The following is a 26222-nucleotide window of genomic DNA, read 5'->3' as shown; positions in this document are numbered from 1 at the left end:
AAATCTATACAGCTGTAATGCAATAAATGAAGATATATATATATATATATATATATATATATATATATATATGTGTGTGTGTATATATATATATTACCTCTTAACGACCAAGGACGTATATTTACATCCTTGGCCGGCTCCCACAATATAACGCGGGGTCACTCGGTGACCCCGTGTCATATCGGGTCGGTCCCTGCATGTATCTGAAGCTGGGACCCGGGGCTAATAGCGTGCGTCAGCGATCGCGGTGACGTGCGCTATTAACCCTTTAGATGCGGCATTCAAAGTTGAATGCCGCATCTAATACGAAAGTAAAAACTTCCCGGCTGCTCAGTGGGGCAGATCGGCACCTGTGATCAGCTGGGACGCGAGCGGAGGTCCTCTTACCTTCCTCCGGTGCGTCCCTTCGGCGATTGATTGTTCCAAGCCTGAGATGTCGGCTTGAGCAATCGACTGCCAATAACACTGATCAATGCAAAGCTATGGCTTTGCAGTGAACAGTGTAAAATATCAGTGCGTGCAGTGTTGTAGCCCCCTATGGGAGCTATAACACTGCAAAAAAAAAGTTAATAAATGTCATTTAACTCTTTCCCTAATAAAAGTCCAAATCACCCCCCCTTTTCCCATGAAAAATAAACATGTAAATAAAAATAAATGTAAACATATATGGTATCCCCGCATGTGTAAATGTCCAAACGATAAAAATATACCATTACCTAAACCGCATGGTCAATAACGTACGCGCCAAAAATTTCCAAAGTCCACAATAGCATATTTTTGGTCACTTTTTATATCATGAAAAAAATGAATAAAAATTCCGATCAATACAAAAATAGTACCGCTAAAAACTTCAGATCACGGTTCAAAAAATTAGCCCTCATACCGGCCCATACGCAGTATAATAAAAAAGTTATAGAGGTCAGAAGATGACAATTTTAAACGTATACATTTTCCTGCATGTAGTTATGATTTTTTCCAGAAGTACGACAAAATCAAACCTATAGAAGTAGGGTATCATTTTAATCATATGGACCTACAGAAAAAAGATAAGGTGTCATTTTTACATAAAAATTTACTGCGCAGAAACGGAAGCCCCCAAAATTTACAAAATAGCGTTTTTTCTTCAATTTCGACGCACAATGATTTTTTTTCCATTTCACCTTAGATTTTTGGGTAAAATGATTGATGTCACTGCAAAGTAGAATTGGTGGCGCAAAAAATAAGCCATCAAATGGATTTTTAGGTGCAAGATTGAAATGGTTATGATTTTTAAAAGGTGAAGAGGAAAAAACTAAAGTGCAAAAATGGAAAAACCCGTGGTCCTTAAGGGGTTAAATGATTCCGGGTGCTTAAACGGTAACTCTGATTAAAAAATTTTTTGCTATTGTACTCCTTATGGTAAATACAAAATATTTATAATATACTTTGTTTAAAATAAATGAAGTGTTCTATGTTTTATTTGTGCTTAAAAAACCTAAGAGCACAAAAAGAATTCTAAACACAGAAAGTGCAGCCTGGAGTGTTGAGGGGGGTGTGTCCAGCCTCATCCAATCATAGCTTCTCTCACACTTAACTGTCATATGCTGTTGGTTGGACACACCCTCCTCAGCACTCCAGGCTGCACTTCCTGTGTTTGGGCTTCGGTCCAAAGTGTGTGTATAAGATGGAGGGAAATGTGCTCTTGAGCTTTTTTAAGCACAATTAAAATACTTCATTTTTTTAAACAAAGTATATTAGAAATATTTTTTATTTACCATAAGGAATTCAATAGCACAAATTAGTTTTAATGAGACTGACCATTTAACAAGTAATAAAAAATATAGGACACTTACCTACCCAATCTTTCACTGTTGTTACTCTGATGGTGCCTAGATCTCCCATGCTTAGTGCTTCTGGGTAATGGCTTGACACACAGACTGCCAGAACACTAGCTAAGGCAGGTCACAAGACACATTTTTGTGCATATTTATGTGCATTTGGAATTAAAAGCTATACAGTTATTCAATTTTTTTTTCTGTGAAACTGTTTATTTTAATGTATCTTTATATTAGTAAACTTGTATTTTGCACTTTACATGATTTTGCCCTTTATACTGGGCGATTTGGTAATGACTTTTGTCTGTCCTTACAAGCAGTCAGGTACGGTCTTACAGCTCCACACTGTTTTGTATTGGGGCAAAAGTGTGCAGGCCTTAAAATTCAATTATAGCCTAGTCAGTTCATAATTAGCCAAATCATGGCATTATAGTAACATAGTAACATAGTTCATAAGGTTGAAAAAAGACCAAAGTCCATCAAGTACAACCTATAACCCTAATGAGTCCCTACTGATTATGTAAAGGCCTTTATCATTTTTGTACTTTCTATTCATTTGTATTGATAGCTACTCTGCATTGAGATACCTTTAACTTGAATATTTAATAAAATGTATTATTTTCATACTATGCAACAGTGATGTTATTTTTGTGTAATTTTTCACATAGGAGCAGGAAGTTGTGGTTTTGGTCATTTTTTTATTTTTACTTTACTTATTTAATTACTTTACTCTTTATATATTTTTATCTCACATATTATAACCCTCATATGACGCATAAGGTCATAAAAGACCTAAGGAGAGTGCATTTTAACATAACATTTTCAATACTTTTTTTATAGCTGAAATATTAGCCCCAGATAAATTAGTAAAGAAGTTTCTTGACACTTACTGCTGAAGAAAATAAAAAAATACCACCAATTTAGACAGAAATATGGAGCAAAGAACATAATAAATCTTCTAATTTGTGTACAGCGATCAGACGTGCAATAAACTGTCCTTGCGGACCACTAGCTTTTCTTTCTTGCATGATTTTCGCATCACTGAAGACCATACAAAGATGTTTAGGAACATCCTTGCAGAGCCACTTGTGGACTGGCTCTAGTTTATGGTCTGTGGGCAGTCAGTAAGTAGATAATGGCAGGATAAGACTTCAAGGTGTTATGGGATTCAATGGCGCTGAGCAGTAGCAGACACGTCAGGTAAGGTGGAGGATGACTTTATTAAAACAATGCTACGCGTTTTACCGCAGGTGCGGCTTCATCAGGCATGATGAAGCCGCACCTGCGGTGAAACGCGTAGCATTGTTTTAATAAAGTCATCCTCCACCTTACCTGATGTGTCTGCTCCTGCTCAGCCCCATTGAATCCCATCACACCTTGAAGTCTTATCCTGCCATTGTCTCGCTTGGATGGGAAGGCTGCAGACTGGACTTGTCTCTCACTCACTCTGACCACTGTTGTGTGTGAGTTTACACAACCGCTCATGGTAAGGGCATTTCCTATTTTACCTGTGGATCCCCTACCTTGCGGTATTACGCTATGGAGCGCTCTTTCCTTCTTTTTTTCTAGTAAGTAGATAAGGCACTCTGACTTTCTGTAACACATTTTTCTTTTGTCACATAACCCCTTTAACTAATATAATTTTCAGTATTTAAAAGGTGAAACAGACAAATTTATAGCTAGATTTGAGCAAATTTTTAAAAGTTTGGCTCGTCTGGCTTGCTGAAATTTTTGAAAAATTATATGTTGCAATAAGCCTCAAAACATATGTATAAAACTGCCAAATAGCTCTAAAGTCCTGTATAATACTGCAAGGGTCACATTGGAATGTATTAAAGTAGTTTTAAATTGTTTTTTTATGGCTAAGTTAATGCCAAAGCTATGGCGACATGTGGTAACCCATGGTAACTAACAGCTTGTTTAAAAACACACTGCATTATCAACTAAAAAAAAGGTGCATAAAATATCCCTGGTTGTTGGCAGATGCCTACTACTGGTGTTAAATGCACATGGATGTGTCGAAAGAAAAAAATTCTCCCTTTTTGAAAGTAGCAACAAGTTTTCAGTTGCCATGGTTCTTCCCAACTGTTCTCCCTTTTGAGAGTTGCAACAGGATTGGTGTCCAAAATAGTGTAAAAGAAATAGCTTTTGTTTGAAAAGCCAAAAAAATTATCCCTTTTGGGATCATGGGTTGTGTATGTGTAGGCTTGGCTGGTATTAGCAGCAGCAAGCGTAATTGTGGACTGGTTATTGTTGCCAGCAGAGAACAGTCTGTAGTAAACTGGTTGTAGTAGCCAGCAAAAAGCAGTGGTGGACTGCTGGGAGTTGTAGCAGCCAGCGGACAGGACAGCAGGCAGTAGTGGACTGGTTGAAGTTGTAGTAGCCAGCAAAAAGCAGGCAGTGGTGGACTGGTGGGAATGGTATTAGCCAGTGGAAAGGACAGCGGTCAGTGGCGGATTGGTCGGAGTTGTAGTAGCCAGTGGACAGGACAGCAGACAGTGGTGGACTGGTGGGAGTTGAAGTAGCCAGTAGAAAGAACAGCAGGCAGTAGTAGACTGGTGGGAGGTGTAGTAGCCAGCAGACCGCAGGGGTGGTGGTAGTACTGTCTAATCAGTAGCATCTGGCACAGGCATTTTACATTTCTTAATGATCCATGCCTGATTCATTTTAACAAACGTGGGTTTTCCACATTGCTGGCAGCCAATCTTGTTTCCTTAGGTGTTACAACTCCTTGCATGCTGAACAATTCTCTTATGCTACATTAGAGGGTGGACAAGGCAGAACACCTATAGCTAACTGGGAAAGTTCTAGCCAATGGTCTAATCTGGTGATCCAGAAGTCCATAGCATCTGGTCTCATCGTATCTATCAGAGAAAGGGAACAGTCTAGGTATGCACTAACCTGGTTGTTCAGTTGGTGGCGTACATCCCTTTGGTGATTAATTATATCAGGGTGAAATATAGGATGCAAAAATGTTGTCATCACGTATTTCAATGTGAAGATGCTGCTGCCGCTCATGTCTATTGTAGGGGTATAGCTGGCAGAGGGAATGGAGAATTGACTTATTGGGAAGCAGAGAATGGACCCCTGACAATTCCACAATGCTGTGGAACTGTAAGTGGAATCCACTGACACCTGGTTCAACGTCTACTACTAATAACATCAGAACCGGGCTGCTGCTACCTGCACTGGACCTGGGCAAATGGGTGGTGCCCTCAGAGGTGCTACTGCTACCAACAAGCATTTTGACAGATGACATGGCATTTTCCATTACCCCTTCCTCTGCCAACCATTCCTTTAAGAGCCTTTTTTTTTAATTGAAAAAGATTTGGAGGTTATTTTTATATTTATGGGGTGATTTGGCACTCACCAAGTAGGTGGCAGAAAAACTGTCAATCACCTTTCATCTCAAAGCTTTTACAGCGGATTTATGTTGAACACAAGTAGAAATGCTATTTGTTAGATCAAACCTAGAAAAAAATTGGAAAAAACTTGGCCTAAAATGCATATTGCACGTTCATTCTCAATGCTTTTCATATGTATATTTCTGTTAAACCCAGGTAGAAATGCTATATGTTTTATTAAACCCACAAAATACCTGTAATGCAGTTAACAGGTGACTGTGTGAGGTCAGCCCACTGCTTTGCTCAGCTTGTTTTCTATTGTCATGTGATAGCTTTTATAGGCTTCTTCTCCAGTCAGACTGCTGGAATGTGTAGTGGACCAATTGGACACAGCAATGCAGGTGACAGGTCACTGAGGTCAGTCCACTGCTTTATGCTTTGCTCAGCTTGCTTTCTGTTGGATTTTTGAAGTTTTTTGAGATCAGTAGTTCCTCTGTACTCTCTCTCAGCTTTTTCTCCTAGATGCAGTGGATAGGGTTTAATCAGCCTCTTAAATCTATCCATATGCTGTCTCCTGATTGGCCTGGGAGCTGTATATCACATAATGCAAGCAATGATTAACTAACCTGGGGTCATGTGATCATGCTGCTAGCTGCAAGGTATGCTGGGCTACCCTAACATCATCTCAGTGTTCCTAATACTTCATCTATTTATTCAGGCAACAAAACGTCATGTTTGCTCAAGCTGAGTTTTAATGATTAGGAAGCCCCTTTAACCCAAAGTTCTGAGCGAGACCAGGTTTGCTGGTCTTGGCTCGCTTAACTCCATTTATAACATATAATAGAACTCTAAAAATAAATTGGGATTAATTTATACAGTATGCCAAAGCTTTCACACTTCACTACGACTAATGCTGTATACCCATACAGAAGATTAATTTATATCAATGCAATTTCCTCTTAGGATAATACTCTTTGTTATTCAGCAAGTTGCTTGAGGCAGAATGCATTACTATAAAATGTCATTGTGCATAGGAGCTCCTGCTTCTGTTTCTACAAATCATATTTGTTGGGTCAGTTGTTGTCTATATTGTTACCATGGAAAAAGATTTGTGTGAACATTTCAATCTATTCCTTCTGCTTTTTGAGAAAGGTGACAAGTAAGATACATAGCAACCTCCATATACCGCAACTGTAATTAAAAAGCATTCCTAACACATAGATGATACAAAAAAACAATTCTCCTTTGGGCATTTAGCTGCACAGGGAAGAAAACAACACTTCGGCATAGCTGCTATATCACCTTTGCAGGTGTGAACATTCTGTATCTATATTTATAGGGCACAACCCAGGAAGACTACTTCATGGCACTGCTCTAGGGAAAAAGGAGCATTTTAGATAATCACTTTTTATATGGCCTTTGATAAAAGGTAGTAGGCCAAAGTCAAGGTAGTATTTATTACTCTGATAACTCTTCTTATTCTTTGCAGTAAGCATTAACTATCTGCTAAGGGGTATCTTTAAGATACAATATTCACACCCAATAATAGCAGTCAACTATATACATACACTTTTGCGTTTTCACATTTTATGTTAAAGTGGGTACTCCAGTGGAAAACAATTTTTTTCTAGTCAAAAACTGAAGAAAAAAAAAAAACTCCAAAAAAGGAATGTGTGAACACAGCATTACAGGAGATATATAACTACTATAAAGCAGCAGTAGTATACAGATAGAGCTAGGAGAGAGCTGTCTGATAGTAGTTTACAGAAAGTCAGCTGACCCAGGACTGGCCACTTCTTCTCATATGTTAAGCACTCTGTGATTTTTTTTGTCTGTCAGACTGGTGATCACATGACCCAGAAATAAAATGCATGGATGCAGCTGTGCTGGAATAAAACAGATCACCCTGTAGAACTAGTGATGATGAATGTGCATGATATGGGCACGGAAAAACAAATTGGAGTGCTTTAATAAAAACCTGATCCAGAGTACTCTGGACCTCAGACTTGGCCGAACTGAGTTCACCTTCCAACACGACAATGACCCTAAGCACAGAGGTGGATTAGGGACAACACTATGAATGTCCATGAGTGTCAAGCCGCAGCTGTGAACTTCTCCGGAGAGACCTGAATATGACTGTCCACAGATGGTCCCCATCTAACCTAAAAAAGCTGCATGGATGCAGCTGTGCTGGAATAAAACAGATCACCCTGTAGAACTAGTGATGATGAATGTGCATGATATGGGCACAGAAAAACAAATTGGAGTGCTATAATAAAAACCAGATCCAGAGTACTCTGGACCTCAGACTTGGCAGAACTGAGTTCACCTTCCAACACGACAATGACCCTAAGCACAGAGGTGGATTAGGGACAACATTATGAATGTCCATGAGTGTCCAGCCGCAGCCATGAACTTCTCTTGAGAGACCTGAATATGACTGTCCACAGATGGTCCCCATCTAACCTAACAAAGCTGCAGAGGATCTGCAGAGGACAATTTTAGAAAATCCCCAAATCCAGAGATGGAAACCTTGTGGCATCATCCTCAACGGCCCTCAACTAAGTACAGAGTAAAAGTTCTAAATACTGTAATTACGCCAATTTCTTAATACATTTGTAAAAAAAAAAAATGTAATGTTCACATTCTCATCATGATGTATTTAGTGTAGAATGAGGGAAGGAAACTCAATTATTTTTTTTATTTTGTAGCACAAAGCCATAAGATAAAAAAAATTAGAAAAAAGTGAAAGGGTCTGAAAACTTTTTGAACACACTGCATGATGCTATTGGCATCTTTGTGCAGAAAGTGATGTAATGCAGGGCATACTTAGGACTTACACAATGACTACATACAGTGCTTGTTGATGCTGTAAACCGTCTACTGTAATTGTATGCCAGGGTATAGGGCAAACTCTGGAGCTACACATGCGTGGAATATGTGTAACAGTAGATTAATTGTCATTTTTTTCTACAGACAAGAACTTGTCTTGATAATACAACTAACCATCTATCTTTAATATTTTTGTATTTCCCAGTGTCCTGTGTTAGAGACAAGCCTTCCTATTTTGCATACAGGTTGTACTGTGCTATTCACGTAAGTGGGTATTCTTTATTATACATTGTAAAGTATATGCCATCTTTATAAATGTTAAGGGGCAAACAACACAACCTAGTTCAGAGGTGTTCTGGGTTGGGTAAAATATTAAGAGAACCATTATTTGGGTACATTGGGCAAATTTGAAGACAACCTTAACTGAAGTGAAAGGCCATTAAATGGAGCTGATAGCGTGATGTCTCAATAACAGGGTCTCACTATGGATGAAAACTACAATAGAGATCAACTAGATGCTTTTACCAGATAGTAAAAAATATTTTACAATGTCAAAACTGCTTTAAAATAATATATCTAACAACTGGGCTCCTCCACTTCATTTCTACAATGCATTTGCTGTAAAATGATATTTTGATTAAAAAAATCCCTTGTTCTGAACAGATACAAGGCAAAAGATAACAGATTTCTGTATTTATTCTACAAGTTAAAATGCATGTAAATCTATTAATAAAATTCCCTTACTGCAATACTATTTATATGGACTTTGCTGCCACCTGGTGTTAAACTGTTCTAATGCATACAGTTCAACAGTTGCAGCTATACAAGGTACTTTTGGAAAAATGACAACCTAAAGTTGTTCACTCACAAGTCAGAAAACTAGAGATCTGTTATGAAGTGGTTAATACATACTGTTCACCTATAAGTCCAAACCTGTTACACTATAATGGCTATGACATAGTGCAGTTCAGTGGAATGATTGTATGATCAAACCTAATATGCTAAAATCAAGCAAAAAATTTAATTAAAACATTAAAATACATTACTAGAGTTGTCTTTTGGCCTCCATCTGACTGTTATACAACAATATACTGCAAAAAAATAAAGTATGGAATAGCATAGTAGACAAATATCTGCTACACAGATACCATTTTTACCTAAAGGTAATGGATGCCTCTGTATGACATCCTTACATCCAGGCAAGTCTTTATTGAAAACATTATCAAGCTTTACATTATGTATACTGTAAACAGATGCCACAAAAACCTTTATGTGATAGATGTATTAAATGTTTGCACAACATTACCCAGAGACGATAATGGCCCCTGTTTATTGGATTTGTCAAGAAAAGCCTATAATATATCTAATCAATGATCCCCTATTAGTTTATAACACAAGAAAGTCCAGTCAGCTGCCCACTTGTACGCAACTGCGCAGGGCACATAGATACTTCACTAGTGCGGATATCTTGTCTATACAAACAGGAAAATGTCCTGTGCTAGAAAGTCTATTAAAAGTTCTTTTTATTGTAATTCTATTGAAAACATATGGATGCAGTAGTCATTAGGAAACAGCATGGATTTAAAGTGTACCCGTCGTCAACAAAAACGTTTTATATAATGTAGATAATACCATTATATGTATATTTGTAATATACATTGGTTAAAAAATTTGTATATTTTTGTCCCTACAGCTATTGCCTGTGTGTCTCTATGAGGAGACCAAGTACAGGAAGTGTGGGTGGACAAGCAGGGCTCTGTGCACCAAGAAAAAGCAGGACAGTGTGAACTGAGGCTCTATAACATGTTTCTGGCTCATGCATCAGGATGATCGACAAGCCAGGAGTCTACACACATCCCTTCTTGTGCTACCCTCACTTCCTGTATTTGGACTCCTCATAGAGAAACACAGGCAATAGCTGCAGGGGAAGCATTTTTTCACCCAAAAATAAACACAATTTTTAACCAATGTATATTACAAATATTATATATATATATATATATATATATATATATATATATATATATATAAAAAGTTTTTGTTGACGATAGGTACACTTTTAGTGTTTCGAGGATGACCTTTTCATAATCCTTTATTAGTTTATGGGTGACAGAAACCATTGTTAGGCATCCATCACAGCATCCATCTAATGATTATGTCAGGAACTTTTCCTGAAGTATACATTTAATGGATGTCAGAAAGGAAGTGTGAACCCAGTCTTAAAAAGCCACCTAAACATTGCAGGCATAGAGGGGCCTCATGTGCCTGACATTCGATCCAGAATCCATTTTATATATTCTGATATCATAAAAAAATTCCTCTAACAACGAGTTTGCATTCAAGCAACCAACAATACTGAGGCTGTTGTATGATACACCCAGGATTTCAGTGCTTCTATAGCAGGCAGCATGAATCAGACTATATCACAGATGGCATTATGTTTTTACAATGAGACTTAAAATGAGAGAGAGGAAAACAGAACTATAAAAATCTTACTGTGGATAAAAGTCCCAGATCTTAAAAAGATAGTTTGAGTCAATAAATGTCACATATGGGCAGAAAACAGTGCACCCCTGCTCTCACCCAGATCCATTGTTTCCGCCTACTTATGTAATTGCCCTAAATGGCGATTCCATAACTTGGAGCTGTCAGAAGCATCACAAGTCTAAATAATTAAAAATACAGTAAAGAGGTCAGTGATCAAGTCAGGACACAAAGGGTTCACCAAAGTATAGACCAGAAAACAGATAGACTAACAAAGTGATGTGAGACAGGCCAGATCAAACCAGGAAAGCTCAAAGTACCAATATACTAGGCTTGAGGGAAGATAAATACAAACAGAGGTCAAATCAGATGGACTACAAAACACAAACGGCAGGCAAAAGAATAGTCAATAAACAGGCAGGAGGTCAGAGAAACATATAAGGCAAAGCAAACAGAATGGAGACATGTATGAGCTGTAATCACAAGCCAAGTCCAACAGCAGACTGATGTCTTCTAAAGACCAGCTCAGGAGGGAGCGGTTGCTAAGGCCGGATCCCAGTGGCCCTGCAATTGCTGCTCCTGAGTGGCCAGAGCACAGCCCTGGAAACCTGGCAAGGTGCAATTGTTACAATAAATGAATAAACCAGTATAAACTATCTAACCAAGCTGAACAATCCAGTCACAGTATGTATGTAGTCATCACTGTGTATAACTGGTTTTCAAAATATTTTGCCAGTTCTTTGTATAGAAGGGTCTATTTGGTAAAGTTCAGTATATGTAAGGGGGGGGGGTGGGGGGTAGGAATGTCAACAATAGGCAGGAATGGCTATTTTCTCGTTACCATGATGTTTGGCAGGCTGCTGTGCATAGCGGTGCTACTGAGCACATATAGTGCCACTGGTTGCTAGAATTTCCCAGTTGTCAGGTCACAGGAGATAAAACCTAGGGTCAGTGTGAGCCTATGCAGGGCTGGATGATGACATTGGTGGTCAATGCCAAGGTGCAAAGCATTGCACCGTATTGTGGTAAGGGACCAATGCATAGTGCTGAGCAGCAAGCCTGAGTACAACATCCAATAGACAAGCCTGTGGGCTAGGGAACACTTTGAATGCCACGGCCTGAACTGCATGGGCTGGGAATGCCAATTCAGAGACTGGCTGAATGCACGGCAGAAAGAAAGAGTCTGGCTGCTTTAAGGCCTACAGAGGGGTTAATGTCTCCAGCCTAACAAAAAGGTATAAAAGGGACTGTTACAAGAGCACTACTCCATCTTTTGCACATAAGGAACATTAGAGTGTATAAGGGGTTTTGCTAGAGGAGCGGAGAACACTGATAGGCTTTGTCTTTCACTCTCAGTACTCCTGGCATCACCTTTCTGTGACTGAAGCCTTGGTGCCAGGGGTACTGAGTGTGACTGCCAAGGCTAATGATTGGCTTCGGCAGTCACGTGACCACCACTCCTAAAGCAAGAACGTAGCACTGATAGGAGGCAGAATGGGGGATCAGCATGGGAATGGAGGAAGAGGTAACAGTTTGCTATTTTAATGCATTTGGGGCCTTTAAAAAGTGTATTTAAAAGATGGATAATTCCTTTGACCTTGTGTTCTGCAAGATAAATTTAGTGATCCATTTTTTATAAGGACTCAAACTGTAGTTTGGAGCTGTATTCAAGTGTTACACAGCACATAGGTGTGGTTCATGTTACAAGCTTGCCAACAGTAGTAGGGTTTCCATGAAAGCAATGGCATAGTGGCCAAGAGTACCTGCAAAAGGCACAGGGCAATTCCTATGCTAAGTAACTGGGTAGCCACTCACAGTCCTAGAGCAGCATAAAGAGAATAGGCTGGTAGCCAACTGTCACTTAAACAGATCCCAAATCAGTGGGACCTCCAGCAGTGGTGACCTCTCTGGCCCCAGTTGTGGAGTACTCAGAAGGAAAGTTGTTCCATTGTTTAATCAAAACTATTTGTTCAACTGCAAGTTCAAAGCAGACTCCATGTTACTCATAAGGGGAGATTTATCAAAACCTGTCCAGAGGAAAAGTTGTCCAGTTGCCCATAGCAACCAATCAGATCGCTTCTTTCATTTTTCAAAAGGCCTCTGAAAAATGAAAGAAGTGATCTGATTGGTTGCTATGGGCAACTTAGCAACTTTGCTCTTGACAGATTTTGATAAATCTCCCCCATATGCTCTATCAGTGTATATATACACATCAATGGAGGGACTCCTACTCTTGTGGACTCGTCACTACTTTATAAAACATTGTGGCTCATTCATTTGAAGAGGTGTTGTGTAATACTAATACTGCACAGGAAACAAGTGGTATGTAGCTACCCTCAGTGGTAACCTTTGATCAGTGAAGGTCAGGAAAGCTGGAACTTCACTGATCACCTGGTCACCAGGGCATCTTCCAGTTGGGATAACATTTTTAAAGTTTACTTTTACTGGAATGCATTCTACAATGTTGGTATATGTAACATGGATATGCTCTTCCCTTGTTCTCTTTAGGATTTTGGTTTTCACAATAAAACAGTTATAAGGACCATCATAGCCAGAAGTGAAATAGATCTTATGACTATCAGACAGAGATACAAGGAGAAATATGGAAAATCCCTCTTCCATGACATTAAGGTAAATCTAAAAACACAGTTTTATACGGTTTAGTATATCTCATTTTATTGCACATATCATGCATAAGCCTCCCTTACATGGAAACCACTTAATTTTTCTTTTCTGCATTAGAGTGCGTTCACACTATGGAATCTCCGCTCACATGTAATTCCGGTGAAATAATTAACATGTTAGTTCTTTCGACGGATCAATTTCCAGGTAAAATTCTGCAGTGTGAACAAGTCAACGAAAGACCCATTCACACCAAGGCAAAGTTTGACGCTGCAGAATTCCAAAGAGCAATTCCACGTGCCGAAATTCCATAGGCATTCCATAGTGTGAACCTGATAAATGTTCACATGTAACTTCCATCAGCGAAGGTGGGAGTTCTGCAGGAGTGTGGGACAGGTAAGTGGTATATGTGGTGTCTGCCTAATTTATTTTTTGGACTTAATTTTGAGGAGTAAAAGGTCCCAGCATAACTGGATTAGAGCTGCAGAATCCACTCCCCATGAGTCCACTCCCCATGCATCCACTCTCTATGTGTACACTCCCCATTCATCCACTCTCTGTGTCCACTCCCCATGCATCCACTCTCTATGTGTACACTCCCCATGCATCCACTTTCTATGTGTCCACTCCCCATCAGTCCACTCCCCATGCATCCACTCTCTATGTGTCCACTCCCCATGCATCCACTCTGTATGTGTGTCCACTCCCCATGAGTCCACTCCCCATGAGTCCACTCCCCATGCATCCACTCTCTGTATCCACTCCCCATGCATCCACTCTCTATGTGTCCACTCCCCATGCATCCACTTTCTATGTGTCCACTCCCCATGCATCCACTCTGTATGTGTGTCCACTCCCCATGAGTCCACTCCCTATGTGTCCACTCTCTATGTGTCCACTCCCCATGCATCCACTCCTTATGTGTCCACTCTGTGTCCACTCCCCATGCATCCACTCTCTATGTGTCCACTCCCCATGCATCCACTTTCTATGTGTCCACTCCCCATGCATCCACTCTGTATGTGTGTCCACTCCCCATGAGTCCACTCCCTATGTGTCCACTCTCTATGTGTCCACTCCCCATGCATCCACTCCTTATGTGTCCACTCTGTGTCCACTCCCCATGCATCCACTCTCTATGTGTCCACTCCCCATGCATCCACTTTCTATGTGTCCACTCCCCATGCATCCACTCTGTATGTGTGTCCACTCCCCATGAGTCCACTCCCTATGTGTCCACTCTCTATGTGTCCACTCCCCATGCATCCACTCCTTATGTGTCCACTCTCTGTGTCCACTCCCCATGCATCCACTTTCTATGCATCCAATATAAACTTATTTTTCTGCTCTAAGCATCATCATGCAGAGGAGAAATTGCTTCAGAAAACTGTCCCCTATCAGGCCCTGGGGTAGTGTTTGAGTCTCTGGGGACTGGATAGGTTCTTTTTAAGGGTAGTTCAATGCTTAGTTTACCTTTTTCTTTACTTCCATAGTGTTGGCATTCTCATACTGTCTATTCTAAAGTCTATCATATTGTCCTCAAGGACTGTTCCACAATAAAATGGTTTCTGAGGGCCCCTCTCTATCAGAATAAGATGCTGGGACGGAGAACATCCTAGGGCCTGTCTAACATTAAAAAGCACTTTTTGAACTTATGCTTTCCTCTATTCCCATATAATGCAGAGCAATTACATTAAGAATGCATGTAGATAAGATACAAAGACTAAACAGAAGTATTCTTTTTATTCTATGGCTTCCTGCACTGTTTATTGTCAATACAACAAATGCCATATGGTGTTCTTCACATATTTAATTCACAATAAAGATTTATAGGTTTCTTTTTTGTCATTTCCTACTATAAAACATCTTAGTTGCAGCATATTTTAGCCAGAAGGGGTAATAATCCTATTTGGCCATTTTGCTGATTTGCAGCATGTCGCATAATCCAAAATGTCAAATGCTATTAAAACAGCAAATTCACTTTTTCTCCATCTGATTTAGTAAGACTTTGCACCGAGCAGAGAAATCCAAATGTCTCTCATGACTTGTTTATTTGCAAAGAGATGTTATACTGGATATTAAAATCCACTATACATATGCAAGAACCCTGCTAATTTAATTGGAACGGCAGTGCACTTTATATGGCACTGCTACTTGTTTACCTATTCATTTCTGCAGTATGAGGCTAAAACATACATTTTACTATAGTGAAAAAATATTATGACTGACACATTAACAGGAAATTACACTACAGAGTTCTAGAATTAAAGGGGTTGTCCAGATTCTAATAATTATTTTCATTATGTCGGAGCTTAATTTTTTCTGAGCTCAAAATTTTAGTTCTTAGGGCAACTGTGTACTAGTTTATTTGAGGGTCTGGAGCCCAAGTTTATTACAAATAAGCTTTTTTCCTTTATGCTTCCATCATGTCCTCAGACCTCTAGTTTTTATGGGTTACCTATGGTGGGACCTTTTCGGAACTAGAAGCCCTTGTCTATATCTACCAAGTTCTTAGAAACTTTGTGACACCTCTACACACGTGATAGTATGGATTTGGCTATTAAGATTGAGTCCCTTGAAATGGACACCTCTGTGTTTATAGTGAGTATTAATGTGGAAGCCTTGTAATAAATGGTGTATTTTGGATACATGCTGCCCTAGGCCAACCCCTCCTCCAATGCAGACTTGCACTTTTCCCACTCAACACCCACATGGCACCCAATCGATGGCAGCAGTTGCTGGAATCAGTGGTGTTGTCCCTCCTTATACTGCCTCACTAGGCCTAGGCCTTGTTGTATGGCCTTATTGCAGTCTGATATTATCTGGGGTTTAGGGGAACCCTTATATGCTAACCACATATTGCTATCCTTTTTCTGGGCTGATGGGAAGAAATTGTTGTGTTTCCCTTAGAAAAAGCCTGATGGACTGAAAAAATATCTTCTGAACCTGCCATTTTAAAGATATCCTCTATTGTAGACCTACATCTACAAACAGCCTCCCTCATTGGAGGTGTCATCATCCCCCAAAGTAAAGAGGGGTTGGGGGTTGCCTTTAAGTGTCCGTTATCCCAAAACCATCAGGAATTGCTGATAACAAGACAGAAGGATGAGGATGAAAATATAATTAGATTGATAAGCCCTACGATAACTAGTCCAAGTGTATACTTGGCATCTTACAGAGATATTGGCACGTTTTGAAAGTAGATGCTGACATTTTTATGTTCTCCTATATTGTCCGAGTGTCACATATCATAGATGCAGGAGCCTGGTACATAGCCATTATTAAAAATCTATTGCCAGGGAATCATTGCTTGAATGCAAGCCGTGTGGCATGCAAAGCTGTGGAAACTTTTGGGTCCTGGTCCTCTTCTGGCTTTTGGTACCTGAAATCTAATACTGTGGCTCGGCTAACTGACTGCAGAAATGGCGTCCTGCCTTGGCCGGTGATAGATTGAGCAGCAGTGTTCATCAACTGACAAAGAAATTATCAGTCTATAATTTTAAAGGGGTCATCCAGGCCAAAACTTTTTTTTTATATATCAACTGGCTCCGGAAAGTTAAACAGATTTGTAAATTAGTATTAAAAAATCTTAATCCTTTCAATAGTTATTAGCTTCTGAAGTTGAGTTGTTGTTTTCTGTCTAACTGCTCTCTGATGACTCACGTCCCGGGAGCTGTGCAGTTCCTATGGGGATATTCTCCCATCACGCACAGCTCCCGGGATGTGACATCATCATTGAGCAGTTAGACAGAAAAATTCAGAAGCTAATAACTATTGGAAGGATTAAGATTTTTTAATAGAAGTAATTTACAAATCTGTTTAACTTTCCAGAGCCAGTTGATATATATATATATATATATATATATATAAAGGTTTTGCCTGGAATACCCCTTTGATAGGTTTATTTGAGTAAAAGACAGAATAACAACACCAAAAATCAAGAAAATGCATTTTAGATAATTAATTGATTTTCATTTTTAAACTGAGTGAAATAAGTATTTGATCCCCTATCAGTCAGCAAGAATTATTGCTGCTAGGTGTCTCTTAACCCCTTCCCACTATAGAACGTATGCATACCTCCCAGCACTTGACATGTTCGCGCTGGGACATATGCATATGTCCTAGTGATCAACTGCACTGCCACAGAAAGTGCAGGAGATCAGCAGCGGGACCTGGCTGTCAATCACAGCCGCGATTGTGCCGGTCCTGGCAGCATTAACATCATAGATGAGGTGATCAATCCTCACCACGGCATCTTTGGTGTTGACAGGGGGGAGCGATCACCCTGTTCACCAACGGCGGCGCTGCAATACCATCGCGGGTCGCCGTTGGTTGCTATGGCAGCAGGAGGTCAGATGATGGCCTCCTGTCTGCCAGCTACGGAAGCCTGTAAAATCCAGCCACAGGCTGTAGTATCTGCAGCAGATCAGGTTATACTGTGCTGCAGTACAAATGTATTGCAGCATAGAATAACCTGTAAAAAAGTGAAAACTAAAATAATAAAAGTTTGCTCAATATATGTATGAAGTATAAAAAAAAAAAAATGCCCCTTTCCCAATAAAACCCTGTATTGTCATCAAAAAAGATCAAAAACACTAATCATATACATAATAAGTATTTCCATGTCCGTAAGGATGTGTACTATAAAACTATAATGTAAATTATCCTGCACAGTGAACGCCGTAAAAAAAAACAACAAAAAAGCGCAAAATTGGCCAATTTTGGTACAATATAACATTACTTTTATCGCACGGTGTACACCATAAAAAAAAAAATATGCCAGACATTTTCACCAAAAATACTGCATCAAAGTACAATATGTCCCGGAAAAAAAATCGCAGAATCGCTCTGCTCAGAAAAAGCATTCTAAAGTTATTACCATTAAAGAGAACCAGTCACATTTAAAAAAAGAAAAAGAGCCCGGTCATTAAAGGGGTACTCCGCTGCTCAGCATTTGAAAGAGCTGTCACGCCCCCTTCCATAGACGTCATGAGGGGGCGGGCTATGACGTCATAAGCTCCTGGTGGCGGCTCCAGCGTTCTGAACAGTTTGTTCCAAACATTGAGCAGCGGAGTACCCCTGTAACCTCTTAAGGACATGCGCTATAAATGTACGGCGCTTCATAGTGTCACTTAGTTCACAGTGCCGTATATTTATGGCATGGCTGTGACGTGGCTGTCAGCAGCGGTGGACCCGCCAGTAATGGCGGACATCAGCGATCATGCTGATGTCTGTCAATAACCCCTCAGATGCCGTGATCAATACATGCCGTGGGGATCAGATCAGCCAAGATGGCGGACGGAGGTCCTCTCACCTGCCTCCGTCCGTCTCCCGGGGTCTTCTGCACTGATCTGCCTTCCAGCAGACCAGAGCAGAAGATCAACGATAATACTGATCAGTGCTATGCCCTATGCATAGCACTGAACAGCATTAGCAATCTAATAGTGGAAAAAAAATTGAAAAAGCCCCTACCCCAATAAAGTTTTAAATCACCCTTTTCCCCATATTAATACAAAAAAGCATAAAAAAAGATAACTAATAAACATATTTGGTATCGCCATGTGCGTAAATGTCAAAACTATAAATATATCATGTTAATGATCCCGTACGGTGAATGGCGTAAACGTAAAAGAAAAAAAGTAAAAAAAAGTCTGCTTTTTTTGTCACATCAAACTGCAATTTTTTTTTTTATAAAAAGCGATCAAAAAGTCACTGTCACGATGCAGGCTGGCAGGTAGTGGATCCTCTGTGCCAGAGAGGGATTGGCGAGGACCGCGCTAGTGGACCGGTTCTAAGTCACTACTGGTTTTCACCAGAGCCCGCCGCAAAGCGGGATGGTCTTGCTGCGGCGGTAGTGACCAGGTCGTATCCACTAGCAACGGGTCACCTCTCTGACTGCTGATGATAGGCGAGGTACAAGGGAGTAGACAGAAGCAAGGTCGGACGTAGCAGAAGGTCGGGGGCAGGCGGCAAGGTTCGTAGTCAGGGTGGATAGCAGAAGTTCTGGTACACAGGCTTTAGACACACAATACGCTTTCACTAGGCACAAGGGCAACAAGATCCGGCCAGGGAGTGCATGGGAGGAGGTCAGATATAGTCAGGGACCAGGTGGAAGCCAATTAAACTAATTGGGCCAGGCACCAATCATTGGTGCACTGGCCCTTTAAGTCTCAGGGAGCTGGCGCGCGCGCGCCCTAGAGAGCGGAGCCGCGCGTGCCAGCACATGACAGCAGGGGACGGGAACGGGTAAGTGACCTGGGATGCGATTCGCGAGCGGGCGCGTCCCGCTGTGCGAATCGCATCCCCAACGGCCATGACAGTGCAGCGCTCCCGGTCAGCGGGACTGACCGGGGAGCTGCAGGGAGAAAGACGCCGTGAGCGCTCCGGGGAGGAGCGGGGACCCGGAGCGCTAGGCGTAACAGTACCCCCCCCCTTAGGTCTCCCCTTTTTTTTGTCCGGTGACTGCCTCCCCTGGGATGAGGACACCGGGAAGTAATGGATGGTTTCCTCAATAGCAGGCAGTACAGCAGGAGTAGGAATGGGGAGGGAGGGCAGAGGGTGAAGCTTGGCACGGGGCAGGGAGACACAAGGACGGGAGCCATGAGGGGACACAGAGGCTTGCCTGAAGGGACTGGGAGGGGGGGAGAGGCATTTTCTGTGGCAGGCAGAGTCCCTAACGACCTTAGGGGGACCGGATACAGGAGGAACCACAGGGTCACGGCAGGGAGTATTGGGAACCGGTTTAAGGCAGTCCTTGGAACAAGAGGGACCCCAACTCTTGATCTCCCCAGTGGACCAGTCCAGGGTTGGGGAATGGTGTAGAAGCCAGGGTAGTCCAAGGAGAATTTCGGAAGTGCAATTGGGAAGGAACAAAAATTCAATTTTCTCGTGATGAGGTCCGATGCACATTAGGAGGGGCTCCGTGCGGTAACGCACGGTGCAATCCAACCTGGCTCCGTTGACCGCGGAAATGTGGAGTGGCTTGACAAGACGGGTCATCGGAATGCGGAATTTATTCACCAAGGACTCCCGAATAAAATTCCCAGAAGCACCAGAGTCCAGGCAGGCCACGGCTGAGAGGGAAGAGCTGGCTGAAGTAGAAATCCGTACAGGCACCGTGAGACGTGGAGAAGCCGACTTAGCATCCAGAGACGACACACCCACGAGAGCTGGGTGCGAGCGTGCGTTTCCCAGACGTGGAGGACGGATAGGCAATCCACCAAAAAATGTTCGGTACTGGCACAGTACAGACAAAGATTCTCTTCCTTACGGCGATTCCTCTCTTCCAGGGTCAGGCGAGACCGATCCACTTGCATGGCTTCCTCGGCGGGAGGCCTAGGCGCAGATTGCAGTGGAGACTGTGGGAGAGGTGTCCAGAGATCTAAGTCTTTTTCCTGGCGGAGCTCTTGATGTCTCTCAGAAAAACGCATGTCAATGCGCGTGGCTAGATGAATGAGTTCATGCAGGTTAGCAGGAGTTTCTCGTGCGGCCAGAACATCTTTAATGTTGCTGGATAGGCCTTTTTTAAAGGTCGCGCAGAGGGCCTCATTATTCCAGGAAAGTTCAGAAGCAAGAGTACGGAATTGTATGGCGTACTCGCCAACGGAAGAATTACCCTGGACCAGGTTCAGCAGGGCAGTCTCAGCAGAAGAGGCTCGGGCAGGTTCCTCAAAGACACTTCGAATTTCCGAGAAGAAGGAGTGTACAGAGGCAGTGACGGGGTCATTGCGGTCCCAGAGCGGTGTGGCCCATGACAGAGCTTTTCCAGACAGAAGGCTGACTACGAAAGCCACCTTAGACCTTTCAGTAGGAAACTGGTCCGACATCATCTCCAAGTGCAGAGAACATTGCGAAAGGAAGCCACGGCAAAACTTAGAGTCCCCATTAAATTTGTCCGGCAAGGACAGGCGGAGGCTAGGAGTGGCCACTCGCTGCGAAAGGGGTGCAGGAGCTGGCGGAGGAGATGATTGCTGCTGAAGTTGCGACTGAAGTTGCTGCACAATGGTGAATACTTCCGACAGCTGGTGGGTTAGATGGGCGATCTGTCGGGATTGCTGGGCGACCACCGTGGTGATATCAGAGATATAAGGCAGAGGGACGTCAGCGGGATCCATGGCCGGATCTACTGTCACGATGCCGGCTGGCAGGTAGTGGATCCTCTGTGCCAGAGAGGGATTGGCGAGGACCGCGCTAGTGGACCGGTTCTAAGTCACTACTGGTTTTCACCAGAGCCCGCCGCAAAGCGGGATGGTCTTGCTGCGGCGGTAGTGACCAGGTCGTATCCACTAGCAACGGGTCACCTCTCTGACTGCTGATGATAGGCGAGGTACAAGGGAGTAGACAGAAGCAAGGTCGGACGTAGCAGAAGGTCGGGGGCAGGCGGCAAGGTTCGTAGTCAGGGTGGATAGCAGAAGTTCTGGTACACAGGCTTTAGACACACAATACGCTTTCACTAGGCACAAGGGCAACAAGATCCGGCCAGGGAGTGCATGGGAGGAGGTCAGATATAGTCAGGGACCAGGTGGAAGCCAATTAAACTAATTGGGCCAGGCACCAATCATTGGTGCACTGGCCCTTTAAGTCTCAGGGAGCTGGCGCGCGCGCGCCCTAGAGAGCGGAGCCGCGCGCGCCAGCACATGACAGCAGGGGACGGGAACGGGTAAGTGACCTGGGATGCGATTCGCGAGCGGGCGCGTCCCGCTGTGCGAATCGCATCCCCAACGGCCATGACAGTGCAGCGCTCCCGGTCAGCGGGACTGACCGGGGAGCTGCAGGGAGAAAGACGCCGTGAGCGCTCCGGGGAGGAGCGGGGACCCGGAGCGCTAGGCGTAACAGTCACATATACGCAAATGTGGTACCAAAACAAACTACAGATCATGGCACAAAAAATTATCCCTCATATATCCCTGAATACAGAAAAATAAGAAAGTTAGAGGTGGTCAAAATAGGACAGTTTTAAACATACTGATTTTTTTAAAAATAGTTTGAGATTTTTAACAGCAGTACAGTAATAGAAATGTATGTAACCATGGGAATCATTTTAATCATATTGACCCATAGAATAAAGAAAACATGTAATTTTTACTGCAATGTGTACAACGCGAAAACGAAACCCCCCCAAATTTGCTAAATTATGATTTTCGTTTACATTTCCTTGCACAAAATTTTTGGGGAGGTTTAGCATAAATTTTTGGGTAAAATGAGTGATGTCATTGCACAGTAAAACTGGTCACGTAAAAAACAAGCCCTCATATGAGTCTGGGAATGGAAATATAAAACAGTTCTGAATTTTAGAAGGCAAGGAGGAAAAAAGCGAAAACGCAAAACAAGTCCCTTAAGGACTGAGCCCTTTTTTACCTTAAGGACTGAGCCTTGTTTTTGCAATTCTGACCACTGTCACTTTAAGCATTAATAACTCTGGGATGCTTTTACCGATTATTCTGATTTCCGAGATTTTTCGTGACATATTCTACTTTATGTTAGTGGTAAATTTTAGTGAAAAAACTTTAGTGAAAAATTGCAAAATTTGATAAAAAAATTTAAAATTTTGCATTTTTCTAACTTTGAAACTCTCTGCTTGTAAGGAAAATGGATATTCCATTAAATGTTATATTGATTCGCAAATACAATTTGTCTACTTTATGTTGACTTCATAAAGTTGACATGTTTTTACTTTATGAAGACATTAGAGGACTTCAAAGTATAGCAGCAATTTTCAACATTTTCACGAAAATTTCTAAATCTGAATTTTTCAGGGACCAGTTAAGTTTGAAGTGGATTTGAGGGGCCTTTCTGTGAGAAATATCCCATAAATGACCCCATTACAGAAACTACACCCCTCAAAGTATTCAAAAATACATTCAGAAAGTTTATTAACCCCTTAAATGTTTCACAAGAATAGCAGCAAAGTAGAGGAGAAAATCTAAATCTGCATTTTTATGTGTAGCCCAATTTCTATTGAGTATGGAAATACCTCATATGTTGACATAAAGTGCTCTGTGGGCTCACAACATGACTCAAGAGGGAAAGAGCAACTGTGGGATTTTTAAAAACAAATTTAGCTGTCATGGTTTTTGGGGGCCATGTTGCATTTAGAAAGCCTCCATGTTGCCAGAACAGCAAAATAACCCCCACATGGCATACTATTTTGGAAACTACACCCCTCAAGGAACGTAACAAGTGGTACAGTGAGCATTAACACCTCACACGTGTTTGACGACTTTGCGTTGAAGTTGGACGTGAAAATGGAAAATTCAATTTTTAACACTAAAATTATGGTGTTACCCCAAATTTTTCATTTTCACAAGGGGTAATAGGAGAAAATGGACCCCAAAATTTGAAGCCCAATTTCTCCCATTTAAGAAAACGCCCCATATGTGGACATTAAGTGCTCTGCTGGCACACTACAAAGCTCAGAAGAGAAGGAGCAAAATTTGGCTTTTTGAAAGAGAATTTTGCTGAAATGGTTACTGGGGGGGTATGTTGCATTTAGAAAGTCCCCAGGGTGCCAGAACAGCAAAAAAGCCCCCACATGGCATTCTATTTTGGAAACTACACCTCTCAAGGAATGTAACAAGGGGTGCAGTGAGCCTTAACACCTCACAGGTGTTTGACGACTTTGCGTTGAAGTTGGACGTGAAAATGGAAAATTTGATTTTTAACACTAAAATGATGGTGTTACCACACATTTTTCATTTTGACATGGTGTAATAGGAGAAAATTGACCCCAAACTTTGAAGCCCAATTTCTCCCAATTAAGAAAATGCCCCATATGTGGATGTTAAGTGCTCTGCTAGCGCACCACAGGTCTCAACAGAAGGAGCGCCATTGGTCTTTTGAAGAGAGAATTTTGCTGAAATTGAAGTCGGGGGTCATGTGCATTTTCAAACCTCCCATGGAGCAAGAACCCCCCACATGTGACACCATTTTGGAAACTAGACCCCTCCAGGAACGTAAGAAGAGTTACAGTGAGTACTTACACCTCACAGGTTTTTTGAACAGTGGGCCTTAAAAGTGAAAATTTGTATTTTTCATACTAAATTGCTGGTATTAACCAAAATTGTTTTAGTTTCACAAGTTATAGAAGAAAAAAAAACACAAAATTTGTAGCCCAATTTCTCCAGAATAAGGATATACCCCATATATGGTGGTAAAACACTAGGTGGGTGCAAAATAGGGCTTAGGAGTGTGACAGAACCGATGAGATTTGAGGCCTAAAGTGGTGCTTTGCACTGCAATGGTTGAGGTTCTGACGTAAAACCAAAAAATAAAAAACTCCGGCAAGTTACCACACTTCTGAAACTACACCCCACAAGGAAGTTAACAAGGGGTACAGTGAATACTTATATCTCACAGGTTTTTTGAGCAGTGGGACGTAAAATGGAAAATTAGATTTTTTCCCACTAAAATGCTGGGGTTACCCAATTTTTTATATTTTCACAAGGGGTAATTGGAGAAATTGGGTTCCTATGGGAACACATCCAAATATGGGGTAATGTGCTGGGCGGGAGCACAACAAGGCTCAGAAGTCATAGAGGTCTGTTTGCATTTGAGGCCTATGGCATATCAGTAGCTGACGCTTACATACATTCAGAGGAAAATACAAAAATGAAACACCTACATGTGACACCATTACAGAAAGTACCCCAACCTGAGGAATGGGTATGCGGCTAAAGAGGACATTTTGAACGCACGGGTGTTTCCTAAATTTATTTTCCAGCAATGGATGAAGGGTAGCTTTTGAAAATTGCAATTTTCAACCTATACTCTGCTTCATCTTTCTGGGAACAACTAACATGTGACTCTGAATTGATGCCTGGAAATACGACAGAGCTCATGAGCGAGAACTCTTCGCATTTGAGGCCAATGTTTCTTACGGACCTAACAATTACATACATTCAGAGGAAAATACAAGAAAGGAACACCGCCATGTGAGCCTATTACAAACAGTACACCCTCTAGGGAAGGTGTATAGGGATGAAGTGGAGATTTGGAACAGACGGGTGTTCCCTAAATGTATTTTCCAGGGATGGATGAAGCAATTGCAATTTTAATACTGATATGCCAATTCCCAGAATGATGACCCAGAGTATAGCCGAAAGTAAAAATTATGCCTGCCCCAAACCCTATGTTCTGAATCATCATTCTGGGAATGTGATGTGTGTGGCCGTCCCTATTCTGTTACCTCAAATGCGCACCCCGCTCAGGTGGAGAGAGAGCGCTGTGCATTTGAGGCAACTGCAAACCCCCAATGCTGTTGACTCTGTGTCCCTTGACCCATTTTTTTGGGGGAAAAAAATATATCAGGGGTATTGGGAATGAGGTTTTGGGATTTTTTTTTTTTGGGGGGGGGGGTTGGTTTTAAAATTTGGAAGACAATGTACTCTGGACTGGTACATTGGAGTCGAATTCTGGGGAATTAAAATTAGGGAAAATGATTAAAAATGTAGTGCTCCATGGAAGTGTGATACTCCCTGAAGCAGTTTTTAATGCAGGGGCCCAGATGATCGGGGCAAGTTTCACACTGAGTGGTGGTGTCCTTCCGAATCCCTCTGCTGTGACACACTCTGCATTTTTTCTGGGATTGTCCCTTCTTTCCAGTTTGGGGGACCTTACCTGGAAAGTGTTGGCCGGGGACGATCCAGGGGCCCACAGTTCCAGAGGTGCTCTGACACGCTCCTTGGCGGCCACCAAAGATGAGGGCCTTTAGAACTACCTCTTGGAACTGCAGGAATGTCCCTGTGTTGCCAGCGTACTGGGACAGTACAAAAGAGTTGTACATGGCAACCTGTACCATGTAGACCGCAACTTTTTTGTACCATGTCCATGTTTTCCGCATGGCATCATATGGCTTGAGGACTTGATCAGAAAGATCAACTCCCCCCATATACTCATTATAGTCCAGAATACAATCGGATTTGAAGACCGTTTCCGCGGTACCTCGCACAGGAACAGGGGTCTGCCGTTCCCATGAATTGTGGTGAGCATAAGGACATCCCTCTTGTCCTTATACCTGACCAATAACAGGTTTTCATGGGAAAAGGCATGGGACTCACCCAAGGGATAGGAGCGTGTAGGGGATGGGGCGGAAGGCCTCTTTGATTCTTCCGGACTGTCCCATAAGCGA

The 26222-nt window shown here is 42.0% G+C and overlaps 1 protein-coding gene across 1 annotated transcript in view; it reads left to right on the top strand.

Moving 5' to 3' along the window:
* ANXA10 (annexin A10) overlaps positions 1-26222 on the top strand; it is an 88044-nt gene that overhangs the window by 53950 nt on the left and 7872 nt on the right. Inside the window, exons 9-10 of the mRNA XM_056551716.1 lie at positions 8196-8254; positions 12983-13105. Coding sequence (XP_056407691.1) covers positions 8196-8254; positions 12983-13105 — 182 coding nt within the window. The remainder of the gene's footprint in view (positions 1-8195; positions 8255-12982; positions 13106-26222) is intronic.

Source organism: Hyla sarda, chromosome 1 (assembly GCF_029499605.1).
Source record: "Hyla sarda isolate aHylSar1 chromosome 1, aHylSar1.hap1, whole genome shotgun sequence".
In the NCBI taxonomy this organism is placed as follows: domain Eukaryota; kingdom Metazoa; phylum Chordata; class Amphibia; order Anura; family Hylidae; genus Hyla; species Hyla sarda.
This window is presented reverse-complemented; position numbering and strand designations above follow the sequence as displayed.